Below are 18,150 nucleotides of genomic sequence, written 5' to 3'. Positions count from 1 at the left end.
CTCGCTACCCTCATTTAAGGGGTGCTAAGCCCGGTGAAATGTTTTATAGCGTTTTATGTTAATGGACGGCATCGAGGGTACCCAGGTACGGAACTGTACCTGGCTTCTGCCTTACGAAAGTCGTTTGTAGCTCATATTTTGCAAACCAAAGCCAGTTGACAAAAAATTGTGGTAGCAGAAATAGTTTTACTTCATAATTTTACTTAACAGTTGACAAAAGTACTTCGTAATGCAAAGTACAAGTTGATTTTGTTTATTGTTCAATGCCAATGTAGCTAAACTGTCACTTTAGGCTTCTTAAAGTCTTGTTTCAGTACAGGTATAAATAAAATGTAATACATGGAAATGTTTAAATATCTTTGTTATTTGTGATTGTACGAAAAAATGTCAGAGGAGAAATTTGCATTGTTCAATAAGGTAAATATAATGGCAAAATAAAAAATTTTTTGGAAATCATATTTTTGAAATTTCAAGGTCATTGTTATTATTATTTAAAGGAAGTCATATAATTTTTCCATATTCCTATTCAGAAAAAAAGACAAATCCAACGATGTGCCATGTTCCATAGTTGAGGTGAATTTCACAATTTTCAAAATTTTCAGTTGCTTTGCGGCACGTGATCCTTTTTTTCGATCGATCTCAAACTTTGCACAAATTTTTTTCTCACCTAAAGGAACAATTCTGGGGGGTGCGGTGCATTTAATTCGTTGGTCAAAAAATATGGACCACCCTAATATATATATACAGGGTGTCCCAAAACCCCTTCGACTCCGGGAAATGGGAGGTTCCTTATTGGCTCTGATTGGTCCGTGTTTTTCGTTAATAACTCCTAAACAAAGCCCCGGCTGCCATTGGTGCAGAGAAAAATGTTGCTTCAAATGACCTAAGGAACCTCCCATTTCCCGGAGTCGAAGGGGTTTTGGGACACCCTGTATACATATCCCCGCGAGCGCGAACGTAGGGCGTTGGAAAAGACGCGATAGCCACCGGTACAAGCGAACGCCGGCATGGCAACCGCGAGTACAGTTGTATTGCTGAGAGCTGACAAGAAGATCCCCGGGGGGCACAGAGGCAAGAGGGGTCTCCAGCTAGCGCCGCCTACCCCCACCTCTGACGGTCCGTACTCGCCGCCTACCCCCACCTCTGACGGTCCCGTACTCGCCGCGTGACCACGCCCTTTCAGCTGCTACGTCACACGACACACAGTAGCAGGATTCCCGTATTTACGGAGGGCTACGATGTTTCACGACTTACAGCCAATATTCAATGCCGTGAATACGAGAATCCTATTGCAGTCATGAAAAGTGACAATTTACACAAGGAGAATGCGAAGCCTTCGCGTTAGTTGAGACTTTACAGAGTTACAGATCTCGTTCCCCTGATTACGAATATACTCCATTATAGGGGAAACTATTCAGTAATTTTCGAGATATTTGCAAATTAAAGTTTTGTGGACGCAACATATCAGTTTACATAGTTCACTCTTCTACTGACAAGGGAACATATTCAGATGCGAAATTCGGATTTTGATAAAACTTTGGGAGTTTATAGTTCTTTGAAAAATATTGGACACGTATTTTTTTATCGGCAACCATCCACTTTGAAGGGGTGAAAACAGCCCTCAAAGATGGGGGTTAAAAGCATACTTTTTGAGATATCTCGGAAACCAGAGGTCGAAAAAATTTGAATTTTTTTTTAAATTGTGTGTTTTTCAATGGGCAATGTAGTCGCGCAAGAAAATTTTAACAAAAGTTTTCTGTTTAAACAATATATTAAAAATTTGATTTTTATTATTGTTAGTTAATTTTAATGTAAACTTGGGTGCGTGATCTTTGATCCAAAATAGGGGATACATGTTTCAGGATTTTCTTTTTTTTTGCCATTTAACAATAATTATGCATAATGGAATATAGTCTTGCACCTGGCGTGTGGGGGAATTCTGGCTTGTTTTATCGAAATATAAGCATTTAGTATAAACGTATATAGTATTTTAAACAATACCACTGGATTACATGTCGTTTATTGTTTTATCAGCAGCTAAAGAAGGTGGCGCAGGTACCAGCGTGACGCGGTGCTAATTACCGCGGCGGAGTAAGGGTACCGACTTGTATGTTCAGTTCTCTTCTAGTTCGGATCTCTTCCAGTTTCGGAATTCTTACTATCCAGTCTCTCTTGCGCTTTCGGTTCAGTTCAGTTCAGTCTTTTCTCGCGTCTTCGGACTTCTTCTATTTCAGATCGTTCACGATACTCAGGTCGTATTGCTCCTTACCATTTCTGCTATTTCATTATATTTACATATTATTTTGTTCTAAACTGTTATTCGAGCTTGCTCGTAGACTATATTATCATAAATTTATAATTATTATTCTGTGCTATTTTGTTTATACGAGTTTACTCGTAAACCATTACTATTATTCTGTGCTATTTTGTTTTGTACGAGCTCGCTCGCACTATCATTATAAATTTATAATTATTATTCTGTGCCATTTTCTTTATACGAGTTTACTCGTAAACCATTACTATTATTCTGTGCTATTTTGTTTTGTACGAGCTCGCTCGCACTATCATTATAAATTTATGATTATTATTCTGTGCTATTTTGTTTTGTACGAGTTGCTCGTAAATTATTGCTGTGTATCTATTCTGGTTCATTATACTTTGTCTGTCTAAATCTATTATTCGCAGCTTTATTCAGCAACATCCTGCTCCTCGATATCTTCCATGCCCCGCCGCGCCGGTAGAAGCTACCAAATCGGTAAATTGGTGCGACAGCTCCGCTCCGAAGGCGAGGGCACCGCCTATAACCCATATTTGGGAATGGCCAAGCGACCCAGGGTTATCCGTGACACCCCTTTCTCTCGTAAGATTACGATAGTGGACAATCGGAGCACCGGAACATCCCCGCGACGCGAAGAAGTGAACGCGGAACGCGTCGAAACCCCTCCGCGACGCGAAGAAACGGCCATCGCGAACGGTCCGATTCCGTGCCTCCTCCCCCGTGGAGATTGATACCGCTTCGGATCGTTCCGAGTCTCCCTCCGTTGGAAAAAATCTGCATAGAAGATCCGCGCTACGAGCGTTACGTCGTCCGTAGAATCCTCACCCTAATGTGGTATTACTAAAGTGTCGTTCCCAGTGACCGGTTGTAGTGATCGCGAAAGTGTGTGTGCGTGTGGTGTTTCATCGGGTTGTTCGAATTCGATCTATTCCTCATATTCCTCAGACTCCCTATATTTGTTCCTCTAACCCTAAATTGGTGTTTCAATCGTGTACGTCTGAGCCCAGAGGGTGCTCGGTACCGAGAGAACACTAATTCCCTTCGATCAAACTTCCAGTTACGAAGCAAGCAAACCCACGCGTTCGGACGAGTTGCACACACCCACATAGTGACACTTCGACCACTGGGAACCGTCACTACCACCGCGTCGTGTGTTATTTCTACGCGGTTTCAACAACAGACACCGGTATCGGGTCCCTGATCAGACGTGGACGTTACGTGCCACGTGGATCTAAGATCGTCTTAATAAATTACTCGGTTACGTCCTCGCCCGGCCCGCTTCATTCTGTCGGACCATTTCCGACCCGGGACGTAACATTTAATAATGAGGTGTTGTCATCAACACTATCTTCGATTTTTTCATATTGTTAGCTACAGTTATTATTAAGTGGGTATTCTAGTCTACACCACTAAAAAAATTGATTTTTTATTTTTTGCATTTTCTAAAAGTAAACAGGACTTTTTGAACACGAGGAAGGATCATTGTATGGACCTGGGTTAGCAGACTTGTCGTAAGTATGCCATTCTCATATAACGGGTATGAGAAACTTTAAACACGCGTTTTTCTCGAAACAAAGTTTTTTACATGTCTGACATGATATATCAAACTCTAGTGACTAGAGTCTAGTCGACCGATTGACTTCAAATTTGACGTACACCTTCAGTGGATGTGCCGATATCGTCGCTGAATCAGAGTTATAGAAAAAAATGTCTTATTTTTTTTAGCTCGCTAAACATGAAACAAGCCAAGAAAATCGATATTCAATATTCAAAGTGCTACCATTATGTAAATCTCAAGAAAAATGCCACGATATGTTGGTGAAAGTTCCATAAAAATATGTTTACACCTCTCGGCGTTCAGAAAAACTCAAAGAATAGTATCCCTGGCATATAAATGACCCTCGGCAGACCCGTGTTGGGGACTTATATCGATAAATAAAATACGTACCCCCCGTTTCAGGTAGAGACGAGTCGAGCGGACCGCTATTATGAGCCGTTGTCTATACCACTGGCCTCGAGTTGGTATTTTTACCAGCAGACTATATACGACTAAATGACCCTATTTATACCTCGAGAACAATATTAGTAACCACTCTTGGCCATCGATACCTTTTTAATGAAGAGGTAAAAACCCCGAAACCCTCATCGCACAGTGGGCCCAAATGCCAGTCTAGCTGATAAAAAATCATAGTGATCAAACGCAGCTTCCTATTGCAACTTGTATGGAGTCGTTGTAACCGGGAGACTTCAATCTTTAAATTTATGGTAATTTGGACCACAAAAAAATGTTTTTAAACTTTTTTTAGTCATTTACATTAATGTAATTTTAGAGAGAAGGAGCATTTCCGCGGAAATTAAAGTTACTAGCGTTTTTAGTCACAAAATGAACTGAAACGAACACTAAAATAAAAACCTCATATATATTTACAAACATACTCACTTGATTAGTTTTGTACACACATCCATGCACTGAATACACTCCTACACTATAGGAGAGATACTGACGATCTCTGGACAGGGACATATAGCCATTTTTCCCAAAAATTCGTGTTTGTTACGGGAAAAACTTTACGACCTAGGTCTATACTTCCCAACCATGATTGAGACTGCCCGGCTGCAGCCGAGGCCCCGCGGTCGCGCCGATCGCGGTCCTTATTTTATGATAGACAGGTAATCACCAGTTACTTGACTTGCACAGAAAACCGAAAGTCTTGGATTCTAAAAACATTTATAATAACCAGAATCCTGTTCAGAGTTTTCATCGATTACTGAGTGTTCGTCTATCGCCGCATGGACACACAGTTATCAATGCTTGTCATATTTACTCGTGCAATTTTTACTCTAATCCTGTCAACTTTCAGAATATTAAATAAAATCTTTCACAAAACATTCTTTATATCAGATACAATTAAGTAAGTACTATAAGGTATCAGTCTTTTAAATCTTATACAGCTATCCTATTCGTTTATGTGCTGTCACAAGAAAACATAAAATTCCGTTTTACACTAGAAGTATTAATTTTATGACCTACATTGATTAAACATTTTTTACTCCTCTCAGTCAGTACTATGAAGCACAAAAATCTTAAACCCTCTTTATGAGTGATCGCAAACTGTTCACAAACTTTAAAGTTACATTAAACAATTTCTGGCAAATTCTGGCAGCTGATTTTTACAAGAATTAAAGAACAGAGTCTACATTACGAAATCAAATAGGAAATTCGACGAATACGCGTAAATTTGGTTACTTACATTCGAAAAACTGAAATGCATGAAGTAAAAAGTTGTCTACCTTTGAACACGGGTATTTGGAAAATTCATTAACTTTTGCAAATTCTGTAATTACAGAATGAAAGTACGTACTTTCTTCTACAAAACCTACAAATATTAACGTTTACCAGTAGCAAAAGCACTGACCGTTCTGGGGGACTCTTAAAGGCCGCAGCGACTATAGACTTTTGCGTAAATATTACCCTATATAAAAAGTCTTCAGAGCAAAACAGAATATAATTTAAAGATCTACAAGGATTTAAGAATGGAAACAAATAAAAAAGTAAGTAATAGTATGTGATTGAAAATACGACTTTTTATCAGCTAGATTGGCGTTTGGGCCCATTGTGCATCGGTTTGAATAGAATGAAATCGTCCTTTACCAGCGCACTGTGTCAAGAATGGTTCTTTATTACTTTACTGTCGGTGCCACCAAGAATGACTCGGACATCTTTCTATGCCTCAATAGGAATGATGTGTTATACATATACTTTGCAGACCTCCACGGTCAGTTGAGAGCTGCAGCAATTCATCTTGGGGTTTTCCTATCAACTCGCACACCGTGTGCAATGACTCTTTGACCTTTCGTCTATCTCCATGGTGGACATATTGGTATGGATTTACGAAAAATGGATTTTTTTTAAGATGTTAGAAAAGTCACTTTAATAGATAATGTATAAGAAATTTTTTTAAAAATTACTATTGCTTGGAATTTCGAAGATAAATGTACAGGTTACGATTTTTAACTTTTTTATCTGTGCCTATAATGAAAATTTAAGATATGCCTTCTAAACAGAATTGGGCAAAATATGTAATTAGATACAAATTTCGGATCACGAATAATAGATACAAAATTTTTAATTAGTTACTCTCGAAGATATACATACAAAAGTAACTTGTATCCGACGTTTAATTAGATACTTTTGTATCCGAAGCAGAAGGATCCGAAGCTACGGATACATTTGTAACTAGTTTCTGTATCTAATTCAAAGATCTTTTCGGATCCTTCAAGATCCTTTTGACCAGGTCGAGGCTTGAATGAACACGTTCCGAGGCCCTTGGCCTAGGCACCCGAGGCCCCGATGATAGGCAAAAATATTTAATTGGATACTTTTTCCAAGATATCTTCACGAGTAAAAGCAGTAAGTACTGGCCGAATTCTATCGAGTTTAGACTTTTCTTAATCGGAAGAACGCCACGAACTGTCTCGTGGCACTTTTGTGAGGGCATCACGGAAAAATATACAAGTTCAGGATTCACTTGTCAGGGGTTTCATGCCGAGCTACCTGGCTTCACGAGTCGTGAAGATATCTTGGAAAAAGTAACTAATTCAATATTTTTGCCTATCATCGGTGCCTCGGTCGCCCAGGCCGAGTGGTGCAATAAACCCGGCCAGCCAGGTAGCTCGGCATGAAACCCCTGACAAGTGAATCCTGAACTTGTTTATTTTTCCGTGATATCCTTGCGAAAGTGCCACGAGCCAGTTCGTGGCGTTCTTCCGATTAAGAAAAGTCTAAACTCGATAGAATTCGGTCACTGCTTACTGCTTTCACTCGTGAAGATATCTCGGAAAAAGTATCTAATTCAATATTTTTGCCCATCATCGGTGCCTCAGGCGCGGGCGGCTTGGCCGAGTTTATCCCCCGGCCGTGTTTATTGTACTGCTATTGTGTTCTGGGCTCCGGTCTAGGGGGCCCGACCCTCGGGCCTCGGAACGTGTTCATTCAAGCCTCGAGCTGGTCAAAAGGATCTTGAAGGATCCGAAAGGATCTTTGAATTAGATACAGACCATCGTCGCCAATTTTTCCACGCTTCTCCGAGCTCGCGTTTCGGTGGACCGAGTAGCTGAAACACGAGTCGGGAGAAGCTGAGTCAACGATGGAGATGATCAAGATCCGCTAATGGAAGTTGAATTAATCATTTACAATTCAATCAAATATGTTTTTTATTTAAATGTATTAGATAACACTGTCCAACAGCCAAAAAGTATTTCGATTCCCACTATGCGATTCTTGTAGAATTTTCCGCGCTGATTCCGAATCTGGTTTTAATTTTTTTCCTATACGTCCAGTTTTTGAGAAAATGGAGTTTTAAAAAAAGACATATTTTTCAACTTTAAACAAATATTGCGATGTTATTATAAAAGATATCGAATGGTTCTTTACAGCAAAAGATTCTGTAGACTTTCCCGAATACGGTGATATCTTTTGCTGTAAAGAACAATTCAATATCTTTTATAATAACATCGCAATATTTGTTTAAAGTTAAAAATATGTCTTTTTTTAAAACTCCATTTTCTCAAAAACTGGACGTATAGGAAAAAAATTAAAACCAGATTTGGAATCAGCGCGGAAAACTCTATAAGAATCGCATAGTGGGAATCGAAATACTTTTAAAAAGTTGAAATTTGTTGGACAGTGTAATCAAATATTTCATACATTCAATTTTTCTAACTATACAATCTATTTAAGCAAGTACAGTTTTTAAATATGTTAAATTTTGCAACAATCGTTTTGAAACAAATCAAGTTTGAAACAAATATTTTTTATTAATTAACATCTTTTTTTAACAGAATCTTGCAAGAAAAATTGTCTAAACAAAGTATATTTTTGCTCAGATAAAAGTTTTCGTATAAACATCCTTTTATAAACAGAATTTTCTAGGTAAATTAAATTGTTTCAACAAATATAATTTTTTGAACATGTAAATAATCTGTATTATTTTTTAAATAGGTTTAAGTAGATTACAATACTTATTTAAATAGAGTAAAAAAAACTTCAGATTTGAATAATAAATTAAATGCATTTTCCTATGTGCAGAATCATCGCTGTCATCGCTGTTTGCCAAAAGGCAGGCTTCCTTCATCGGCTTCCACCTAGTTAATTGTTATTGCATCCATATTAATAGTTGTTATGTATTATAATAATTATTTATTTGTTTTATATTATTTGGATTATTATATTTGTCTATGTATTATAATATTTGTTTTTTGAGTGTGTGTGTGTGTGTGTGTGTGTGGGTGTGTGTGTGGGGGTGTGTAATAAATGATATTAATTTGTGATAATAAATTATTTTTTTATTTTCGATTAATTGTTTTGTTTCGCCTTTCTCTTTGTTCGCGATCGAGACTTTCGTGTTTTGCCGTTCGTGTTCGGTGGAACATCGGAGGTAGGGATACGAAGAAATAACTTGCTCCGAATCTACGCACGTTTATTGAGACTATCACGGATGTACAGAGGTTCGAATAAATGCGCTCGCTATGATGCTCGTTTGCTTTTCGACCACGACGACTTGCGCTGGCGATAAGGAAAACAACGCGAGGATTTTTTGTTTGTCATCAAATGGTCTAAATTTGGTTCGCGTTTCTTGCTGTGTCCTCGGCGACAAACATTTAAAACCATAACGGTCGCATCGGGCACGCACCGTGTAGACGCAGGACGCGCGGGGCAAGCGGATCGCTCGCTTGTCGGCCGTAAATTGAGGCACGCCTTGACACGACACAGAAGCGTCGCGAACTCCTCGAACGTGAGCTTGTGCTCGCCAATTACTCTGCGGAGATGAAATTTTACGGAGCGTACTCCGGCTTCCCAGAGTCCGCCGAAATGAGGAGCGTTGGATGGAATGAACTTCCAGCTGACGCCGTCACCTGCTAAACTGTTTCTCGCGTCGGGGTCGCGAATCGCGGCGCGATACGAGCGCGCGAGCTCCCTGTCCGCACCGACGAATGTCGTGCCGTTATCCGAATACACGGTGGACGGCATACCGCGACGGGATACGAATCGCGCAAAAGCACGAAAAAATGCCTCCGTGGTAAGGTCCGCGACAAGCTCGAGGTGGATTGCTCGTGTCGCGAGGAAAACGAAGACGGCTATATATGCCTTTCGCGTTGCAATAACTCGTCCGGCTGAGGCGCGGATGCTCAATGGTCCCGCGTAATCGACTCCGGTGTGGTCAAACGTCTTGATCGACCGCGGGGTGGGCAGCTGGCCCATGAGCTGCGTCGGTACTTCCGCTCGCTCGTACACGCAGCGCACGCACCGGTGGATCATAGCGCGAACGAGGCTTCTAGCTCGTAACACCCAATATTCCCTACGCAGCGTGCATAGCGTCAACTGGGTTCCACCGTGTAAGGTGCGCTGGTGGGCATTTTCTACCATTAACCTGACGATCGGATGATCGCCAAGCGCACTCGGGTGGCGGCGCGAGAAGGGTAGCACCGCGTTTTCTAGTCGCCCCCCTCCCCCCCCCCCAACGCGGATTATGTTGTCGGGCCCCAAAAATGGGTTCAATGCGCTTAACGAACTCGACGCTCGCACTGCTTCGCTGCGCGACAAGGACGACCACTCTTCGCGGAATAGATCGGCCTGTACTTGTCGGAGCCAATGCTCGCGAGCTAGCGAGACCTCGTCAGCTCCCAGCGCGTTTCCAGGAACGTTGGTAATTGGGGGGAGCCGGCGACAACGGCGGATGAAGCGTAGGAGGATCGCAGTTATCCGAAGGAGTTTTCGCGAGGACGAGAATCGCGATTGGAACTCCCAAGATTGTGTTCGCGTAGTTGCTAGGGTGACGCGGCCCTTTTCTTCGAGAGGGGAATCGACCGGTGGGGGTGGCGTTCCCTGCGGCCAAATGTCCGGTGACCCCGTGAGCCACCGTGGTCCGTTCCACCACAGGGCGAAGATGAGCAGCTGATGCCCGGATAAGCCTCTCGATGCGCAATCCGCGGGATTGTCCGCTGTTGGTACGTGCCGCCACTCAGCCTCCGGAATCCGACCGCGAATTTCTTGCGCCAGGTTCCCCACGAACGTCTGCCATCGTGATGGATGGTCGCGGAGCCATGCGAGCACGACGGTGGAATCGGTCCAACAGTACGTCGCATGCACGGTCGATCCGATCGCGTTCCTAATCAGCTCGATTAACCGTGCGAGTAGAACTGCGGCGCACAGTTCGAGTCGCGGAATGGTGAGCGGTTTTAACGGCGCTACCCGTGATTTTCCGGCGAGTAGCGTGACGATCGAACTCCCGTCGGCGTGAGTTACGCGAGGGTACGTTACTGCGGCGTACGCGTGATTTGATGCATCCGCGAACCGGTGCAACTCCACGCGGCGAGCTGTCGAGTCGACGCCGGTCCGCCGCGGCAGCGAGATTTCGCGAAGGTTTGCAATGCCCCGATACGTTTCGAGCCACCGTTCGCGAAGCGGTGCAGGGAGCTCTTCGTCCCAGCCGACATTGGCGCGCCACAGCTCTTGCAGCAAGACTTTTGCTGCAACAATGACCGGCGCGACCCACCCGAGTGGATCGTAGAGACGCGCGATGTCGGACAGGATCGCGCGTTTCGTCGTCGGAATCGCGGAGGGCGGCGTGACATGGAAATCGAACGAGTCGCCTCGTGGCTTCCACGCGATGCCCAAGATCTTTACTCGCTCGTCCTCCGCGAGTTCCCGCGTACACGACAGTCCGTGATCTTCCTCTTCGATATCGTCGAAGAGCTCGGGGGAGTTACCTGCCCACTACGAAGGCGGAATCAGCCCCCTTGTAAGAGTGCAACTACCTCTCTGCGCGTTCCCTTTAAAGCCCCGATGCTCACCTCGCCGAAAAGTACATCGTCTACATACATTTTATGACGAAGGACCGGCGCGGCTAACGGAAATTGTGCTCCGTCCCGATCTGTTAATTCTCGCAGAACACGAAGTGCGAGATACGGCGCGCAACTCATGCCGTAGGTGACGGTGAGCAACTGGAATTCGATCGGCTCCCCGACTGATTGAGGCGCCCACAGAATCCGCTGGAAGTCGACGTCGCGCTGATCGAGATAGATACATTTTCGCTATATCGGCGGTATAAACGTAGCGATGCTGCCGCCACCGAAGCAGAATCGTCGGTAGGTCCGCTTGCAGCTTCGGTTCCGGCAGCAGGCATTCATTTAACGATCTTCCATTACCGGTCCTGCAGGACGCGTCGAAAACGACGCGCAGGCGTGTCGTCTGACTGTCAGCCCGAAACACCGGATGATGGGGAATGTACGTCGGTGCCGTTCGCGGTGGAATTTGCAGTGCTCGGCGCATGTGGCCCAGCTCTTCGTACTCCCGCATGAAGGTGGAGTATTCGCGACTCATTTCGGCGTTTCCGAGGAGCTTTTTCGCGAGCGAGCGGAATCGATTCGCGGCTATGACTCGCGACTCCCCGACGTCGGGTATTGCATCCTGCTTAAATGGCAGGTGTACGACGAAGCGACCCTCTGGTGTTCGCGAGTACGTTCGTGCGAAGTGGTCCTCGCAGAGGGCCTCCAGAGGAAACAGTACGGGCACCGACGGTATCTCCTCGATTTCCCAGAATCGCCGGAGGTCCTCGTCGAGCTGCGGCTTCGGTGTTGCCTCTATGGTCGTGACGCACCCTACTGTCCTTTGAGTGACCCCGTCGTCACCTCGCGACCCGATCGCCCCCGAGAGCACCCATCCGAAGATTGTTTTTTCCGCTTTTAGCCTTCGGTCTTGGCTGAATTTGACGCCTCTCCGGAACAAACAATTGCAGACATCGGCGCCGATAAGAACGTCGATCCGGCGTGACGACATCGGATCGGAGTCCGCTAATACAAGTCCCTTAAATTGCGTTAACGCGGCGTTCTCGACCCGTTGTTTTGCCAGTCCGACTAATTTCGGTACGATGTATCCGCGCGAGACTATCTTCGGCTGTTCGGCGTGCTCGGGCGCGAATGAGACAATCGCTGCGTGCTGTTTCAGTTCCGAGTCTGGTGCCGCCCGCCGACGAAATTATCATGTTACTGTTCTCTCGACGGAGGTGCAGCAAACTCCCGAGCTGTTCAGTTATCAGCGTCACCTGTGAACCTTCGTCTATGAGGGCCCTTACTGTCGCGGTTCGTCCATCTTCGCCGTAAACGCGAATCCCGGCTGTTTTGAGCAATACGGCACCGCTACACGAAACGTTGCGCGTTGCGCGATTGCTTTGCATAGCATCTTGGTCGGAAGGCGACTTGTGCATCGTCGGCCTGGAACCTCCCGCTGGTTCAGCATGTAGCAGCGTGTGGTGCTGCGCGCGACATTTTTTACATCGGTAGCGGCTCCCGCACTCGGTGATCGAATGATTTGATCCGAGACAGTTGAAACACACGTTTGATTTGACGGCTATATCGCGACGTTGCGCTACTGACCGACCTACAAATTTCGGGCAATCTCGGAGTGGATGTCCCAGTAGACAGAGTGGACACGCGGATTCGACCCTTTGACCTCTCGGAGTCGCGTCCGCTGGTCCCGCGTGCACGGTCGAATTGATCGTGACGGAGGAGCAGGCGCGATTGGCTCCTTTTGCAGCGGAATCGCTCGTTGTTCTTTTCGCGATCGCGCTATTGTATTCGAGCGTTATCGCTTGATACTCGAGAAATGCGTCGAGTTTCGCGTATGTGGGGAACTCTTTCGACGTTCCGAGCTCATCGTTCCACTCGCATCGGGTGTCAGGGTCGAGATGTTCAAGAACGAAAGACAGCAGAAACCCGTCCTAAAATTCGGTTTTCCCCGTGAGGGTCGTGAGCGTCCTCACGGTCTGTCGCACCAATGCCCTAATATCACGCAATGGTTTCCCCGCGGCGGTCGTTAAGTACGGCATTTCTAAGATTTTTTGAAAGAGCATGGTGACCTGCCGTCGTTCGCTCTCGTAGAGGTCTACTAAAGTCTCCCACGCGATCGCGTACCCCCTATTCGTCAACTCTATACCGCGAATGGCCTCGAGGGCTTCACCATTGACGCAGCCGAGCAAGTGATGCAGTTTCGTTACCTCACTCAGGTCGCTGCGTTGCGCCACTATGGACCGGAACATGTCTCGGAAGCTGGGCCACTCGCTATAGTCTCCGTTGAATGACGGGACGCACACCGTTGGAAGCTTCTCCCCTTTTTTGGCTGTCCCTTGTGGCTCCTCTGCTGGGCTGGCTCCCGTGGTTGAAAGGTTGTCCATGACCTCCCGGAAGAAATCGCAGGCCTCGAAGTAGTCGTCCTCCGCTTTTTCGAACTCCTTATTCGCGAAGTAGTCGATCTCGGTGCGGTCATCATCCTCCGAGGTCGTTGCTACTTCAGCGTTCAGGGCTTTACAGCGAGCCCACACGTCCTTCAGGTCCTCCAATCGGCCGCGTGCTGTTGCAAGGGAGAACTTGGCTTTCCCCTTTTTTTTGTAATTATCGACCATCGGGAGATGGTGTTGATGGATGTCTCGAGCTCGTTCAAGAGTGTCTCCGCCGCCATCTTTGCTGATCGTCCACGTGTCAGAAACGTCCCATGTATGTTTGTCTCCGACTCAATTCGGTCTTGTACACTCTTATTTTCCAATCCATAGTTAAATTCCGACTTTCAAACTAAATATAATTTCTAAAAGTCCTAATAAGTAAATAGTACCTTGTACATACATTTTCTAGTTTGTTGGAAGTAGAGCTTAAATATTGTTCGATCTTTTTTGTTTAAATAAAAAATAAAATTAGTTATTCCGTACAACGTGTCTACTTCTGCAATCCTGTCTTTTATTTGACCTTATTAAATAATTATATTTTGCAGTTATTTTAATACAGGATATTTCCTTCATTTCGTGAAAGAAATGAATCTTAGTTACATATTTTATATAAAACAATATAAACTGTTTATTGTCCGGACTGAGTGTGGAGACGGGTTCTTGTCCGGACTGAGTGTGGGCATAGACGAGATATAGGAATAGACCTGACACCTTATAGGACTTGGTGTCCATAGGAATCTGAAGTACCGACACCTTAAAATGCCAGTGATTTTAGCGTCCTCTACGCTTTAAGAACGGTGAATTCGAAAACTAGAATCAATACGAATCGGGTTCGACTGGTAAAACTTCTACAGCCAGTGCCGGATTAATCCAGCGCGGGGCCCGTAGCAAATGTAACCAGGAGGCCCTATGGTTTGCACGATAATATAATAAAACCCAATGAATGGCCTTTCTGTAGCAAAAATATCTGCGAACGATATGTCTACAGCGTTGTCAAGTCTAGAGTACGCAACGTTGTCCGATTATGAGTTTTCAATACATCCGAAAATCATCGGATGCGTGCAATCGCGAAGAGGCTCTCTTCTGCCCGTTCGCCGTAAAGAGAGCGAATATACTAATAAGAACGACAGGCATTGAAAGATGTAAGAATCCTTAGATTTATTGCAGTTAGAGGCCGAAAATTGTGAAAATCTGCAATTTTTACAACCCCTGAACGTTTGTAGCTCATTGCAACGTCGACCGATCTTGACGAAATTTTCAAAATATGTTTAAGTCACGCAGCTCTACAGAACGTGTTTTTTAAATTTTCAATATAGGCCCACATAAAAAAGTTGAAAATGCAACATTTATTTTTTTTCAACAATTCCGATCCATTGCAATTTCTGAAAAAAATTTCTTTTCACAACCTATAATAAACCAATTGCAGTAGCTTTCACAAAAAATTTCAAATCGCATAGTACAATATTGAAACAGTTATCGTCTCTTTTAGAGTGTCTTTAAATTTTTGTTCACAAAATTTTGTATATCGAAATGTAATAAGAAAACTTTAAAAACAAACACATTAGGAAGGCGTAAAAAATAAAATTTTTCAATTTAAGAATCTGTTGCGGCAAAATCAGACACTCCAGATACATCTATTTAATTTCAATCACCCGGTATATTTTCGAACGTTCTTGACAGGGCTACGACTACTGTTTACACGTTTCCATTTCGCACTTTGTATACACACACTCTAATAACACTCTGTTTCAGCCATACACATACACACTTAGATCTTTGTTTCGGGCGTGCTTTGTCGAGTCGTCAGTCTTGCGACACGAGTCTATCGATCAGCATCCAAAATAAATCGCAATCATCGTATATCTCAAGCATAAACGAGCACGTGTTCTTATTCTCTATTTCCTCGTGTTCTCTCCTCTCACTCCACAGTAATTTTAGAGTTCTCACACAACAGAATCATATTAAATACACGCAATGCGAATGGAGTATAAAATTTTTTATTCGTGCTAATAAATGCTCAAAAATTGTGTTTTATCGGTAACTTTGGGTGTTGACACTGAATGGTAACGAGGTGTTAGCACAGACGAGATATAGGAAATGGGGTGCTAGCAACCCAATACCGACGGACACCAAAATGCATTGGGTGTCAGGTCTATTCCTATATCTCGTCGGTGGTGTGGAGACGGGTTCTTATCCGGACTGAGTGTGGAGACGGGTTCTTGTCCGGACTAAAAGAGATGATGGCAGCCAAAAGTGGCACGGCCAAAACCCGGGCGTGAGCACTCTCATATACTGTCTGGTTTCAGTTCCAGTTCACGTCCAAATATCCTACGTCCATTCAGTACTTTCCAAGAATGTCTCTAGGACCAGAGAGTATATGAGAGTGCTCACGCCCGGGTTTTGACCGTGCCCATTATAGTGCTGCCCCCTAGTCTAGTACTTAGCCTGGATCAGCTCCTACCACAGACGAGATATAGGAATATACCTGACCACCGACGAGATACTATTAAAGACTGCCAGCCCCTGTGTTATTCCGCGGGACCAGTAAGTGGGCGCGAGTGGGCGCAGGGATAACGTGAAAGTTACAGTGATCTGATATACCACATCGCTAAAAGTTCTAAATAGTGCCAAAATAGTGCCAAAACATCGTCTGCAATGTGGCGGAGAATGTAACATTTAATAATAATCGATATGGTATCGTGATAATTCGCATTCTCGCCGATGCATCGCGACGAGAATCTCCTCAGTGGTCTTCTTTACCGACAAAATGCCGTCGATGGCCTTCTGTTTCTCTGGATAGAGCCAGAATATATCCTAGAGGGCGTAAGAAATACCTACATATTCGGGGGACACGAACTCCCATAAGGCTGGCAGTCTTTAATAGTATCTCGTCGGTGGTCAGGTCTATTCCTATATCTCGTCGGTGCTCCTGCATCATCTTTAGCATGGACAAGATCCTACATCATCTTTAGCTTGGATCAGATCCTACATCATCTTTAGCCTAGATCAGATCCTACATCATCTTTAGACTGGATCAGATCCTACATCATCATTGGCCTCCTTTCGAAAATTTTGTACCTCTTTATTCAATTCATCAATCACTTTTGTTTACCACAGAAAATAATATCGCTTTTAGCTCTCTCTAGCCTTACAATATAATGTACACACCTCTCGCCCGAGGCTCGCACGTAAAATCCCTGGACAGAGTCCGTAAGTTTACCTATGGGAAAGTCCACGAACTTATCGTGCGTGGTTCGCATAAAAAGTTCGTGGATTTCTCGCGCAATCTTTCTATCCTGTGATAACGCACGTATATATTTACACTCTCGATAAAATCTATCTAAATCTGTTACGCTGTTACTGAATCTTCTGAATTTTATTAGATTGTAACTTTTCCGCAAAGTCCACGAACTTACCTGACGACCTATGGTCGTCAAGAAAGTTCCTGGACGAACAAAAATTTTTAATTTTCTAGGAATTTTTTGTGGAAATCGTTTCCTCCGACCCTTCGAAACCCGCCCTCCGAAGGGCGCCTCTCTATTCCGCTATTTTTATGGTCCACAGACTTTTCTTCCGACAGTCGCAAGGAAAGTCCGTGGACAGATTACCACGTTATTCTAATGTAGAAAGTCCACGGACCTTTCGAGCGAGAATCGCCCGAGAAGCTCGCGGACAATCTCGACTCTTGGAATTCCTACACTGAGCGCGATTTCACCAGCACAAAAGGTAAGTATTTTAATCTAATCTATCAATAATTCCTACTTATCCACTTCACAGATTTCCCCGGCGAGCACGAGGGCCACACCGAGGAGAAGGACGATGCACACTGAACTGTTTTAAAAGTTAACCCAACTAACTAAATTATCACCTAACTCACTGAACTATATACACTACAACTCCTAAATACAGAAACAAAAAATGTCTTCAAGAATTCAACTGCTAATTCTGCTAACATCGATTGTTTCGACGGATTTTTCCTTGTTTCGCCAAAATGGCCGAACCTTGGATACCTCCTATCAAACACGACTCTACCTATGCAGAAGACCAAGCCGACTGATTCCCGGAGAGGGAGGAAGGTCAGAGCACACCTCTTGACCCCCCTCCCCTCGAAAGCCAATCGTCCCCACTTGGTCCTCTGCCACCTTGATGTTACCTTGTTTGTCTGTGTTGTTTATATCCTGCCTTGTCGTTACCTTGTACAAAAGATTGCTATGGGGAAACTGTTGGTTATTCCCAATTTTAAATTTCGCCTTTGTTTCCATCAGTACACGTGTACTTCTATTATTTGCTCAGAGGACACGGCATAGGGTGTCGTCAAGCGGTCGAATTTATTGTTACGTTTACTGTCTATATATCTATATACAAAATTTCGTGATCCAATTCAAATTCAAACTTCTATATCCTCGCCATTTCCTCTGGTCAAATTTCCGCACCGCGTTTACAGACTTCTGCTGGGAACTCTATTTGAAGTATTGCCTAGAATCTTGCATTATTTCTTGTAAGAGTCTTTAATTATGTTATTCTACTTTGATTTGGAGAGTTTCGCCTGGTTCCACGATCCACGTTATACACCGTTACCACTGTAGGTACAGTAGG

The 18,150-nt window shown here is 44.1% G+C and overlaps 1 protein-coding gene across 1 annotated transcript; it reads right to left on the bottom strand.

Moving 5' to 3' along the window:
• Positions 1-8,804: 8,804 nt before the first annotated feature.
• On the bottom strand, positions 8,805-13,737 carry LOC143214144 (uncharacterized). Its single transcript, XM_076434825.1, has 5 exons — positions 13,099-13,737; positions 12,354-13,056; positions 11,391-12,292; positions 11,132-11,329; positions 8,805-11,054 (listed from the first exon to the last, which is right to left on the bottom strand). The coding sequence occupies exons 1-5, from the start codon at positions 13,735-13,737 to the stop codon at positions 8,805-8,807; spliced, it is 4,692 nt and encodes a 1,563-aa protein (XP_076290940.1).
• Between the last annotated feature and the right edge of the window lie 4,413 nt (positions 13,738-18,150).

This window comes from Lasioglossum baleicum, chromosome 12 (assembly GCF_051020765.1).
Source record: "Lasioglossum baleicum chromosome 12, iyLasBale1, whole genome shotgun sequence".
NCBI classification, from domain to species: Eukaryota; Metazoa; Arthropoda; class Insecta; order Hymenoptera; family Halictidae; genus Lasioglossum; species Lasioglossum baleicum.
The sequence above is the reverse complement of the archived record's forward strand: the minus strand, read 5'-3'. Positions and strand labels throughout refer to the sequence as shown.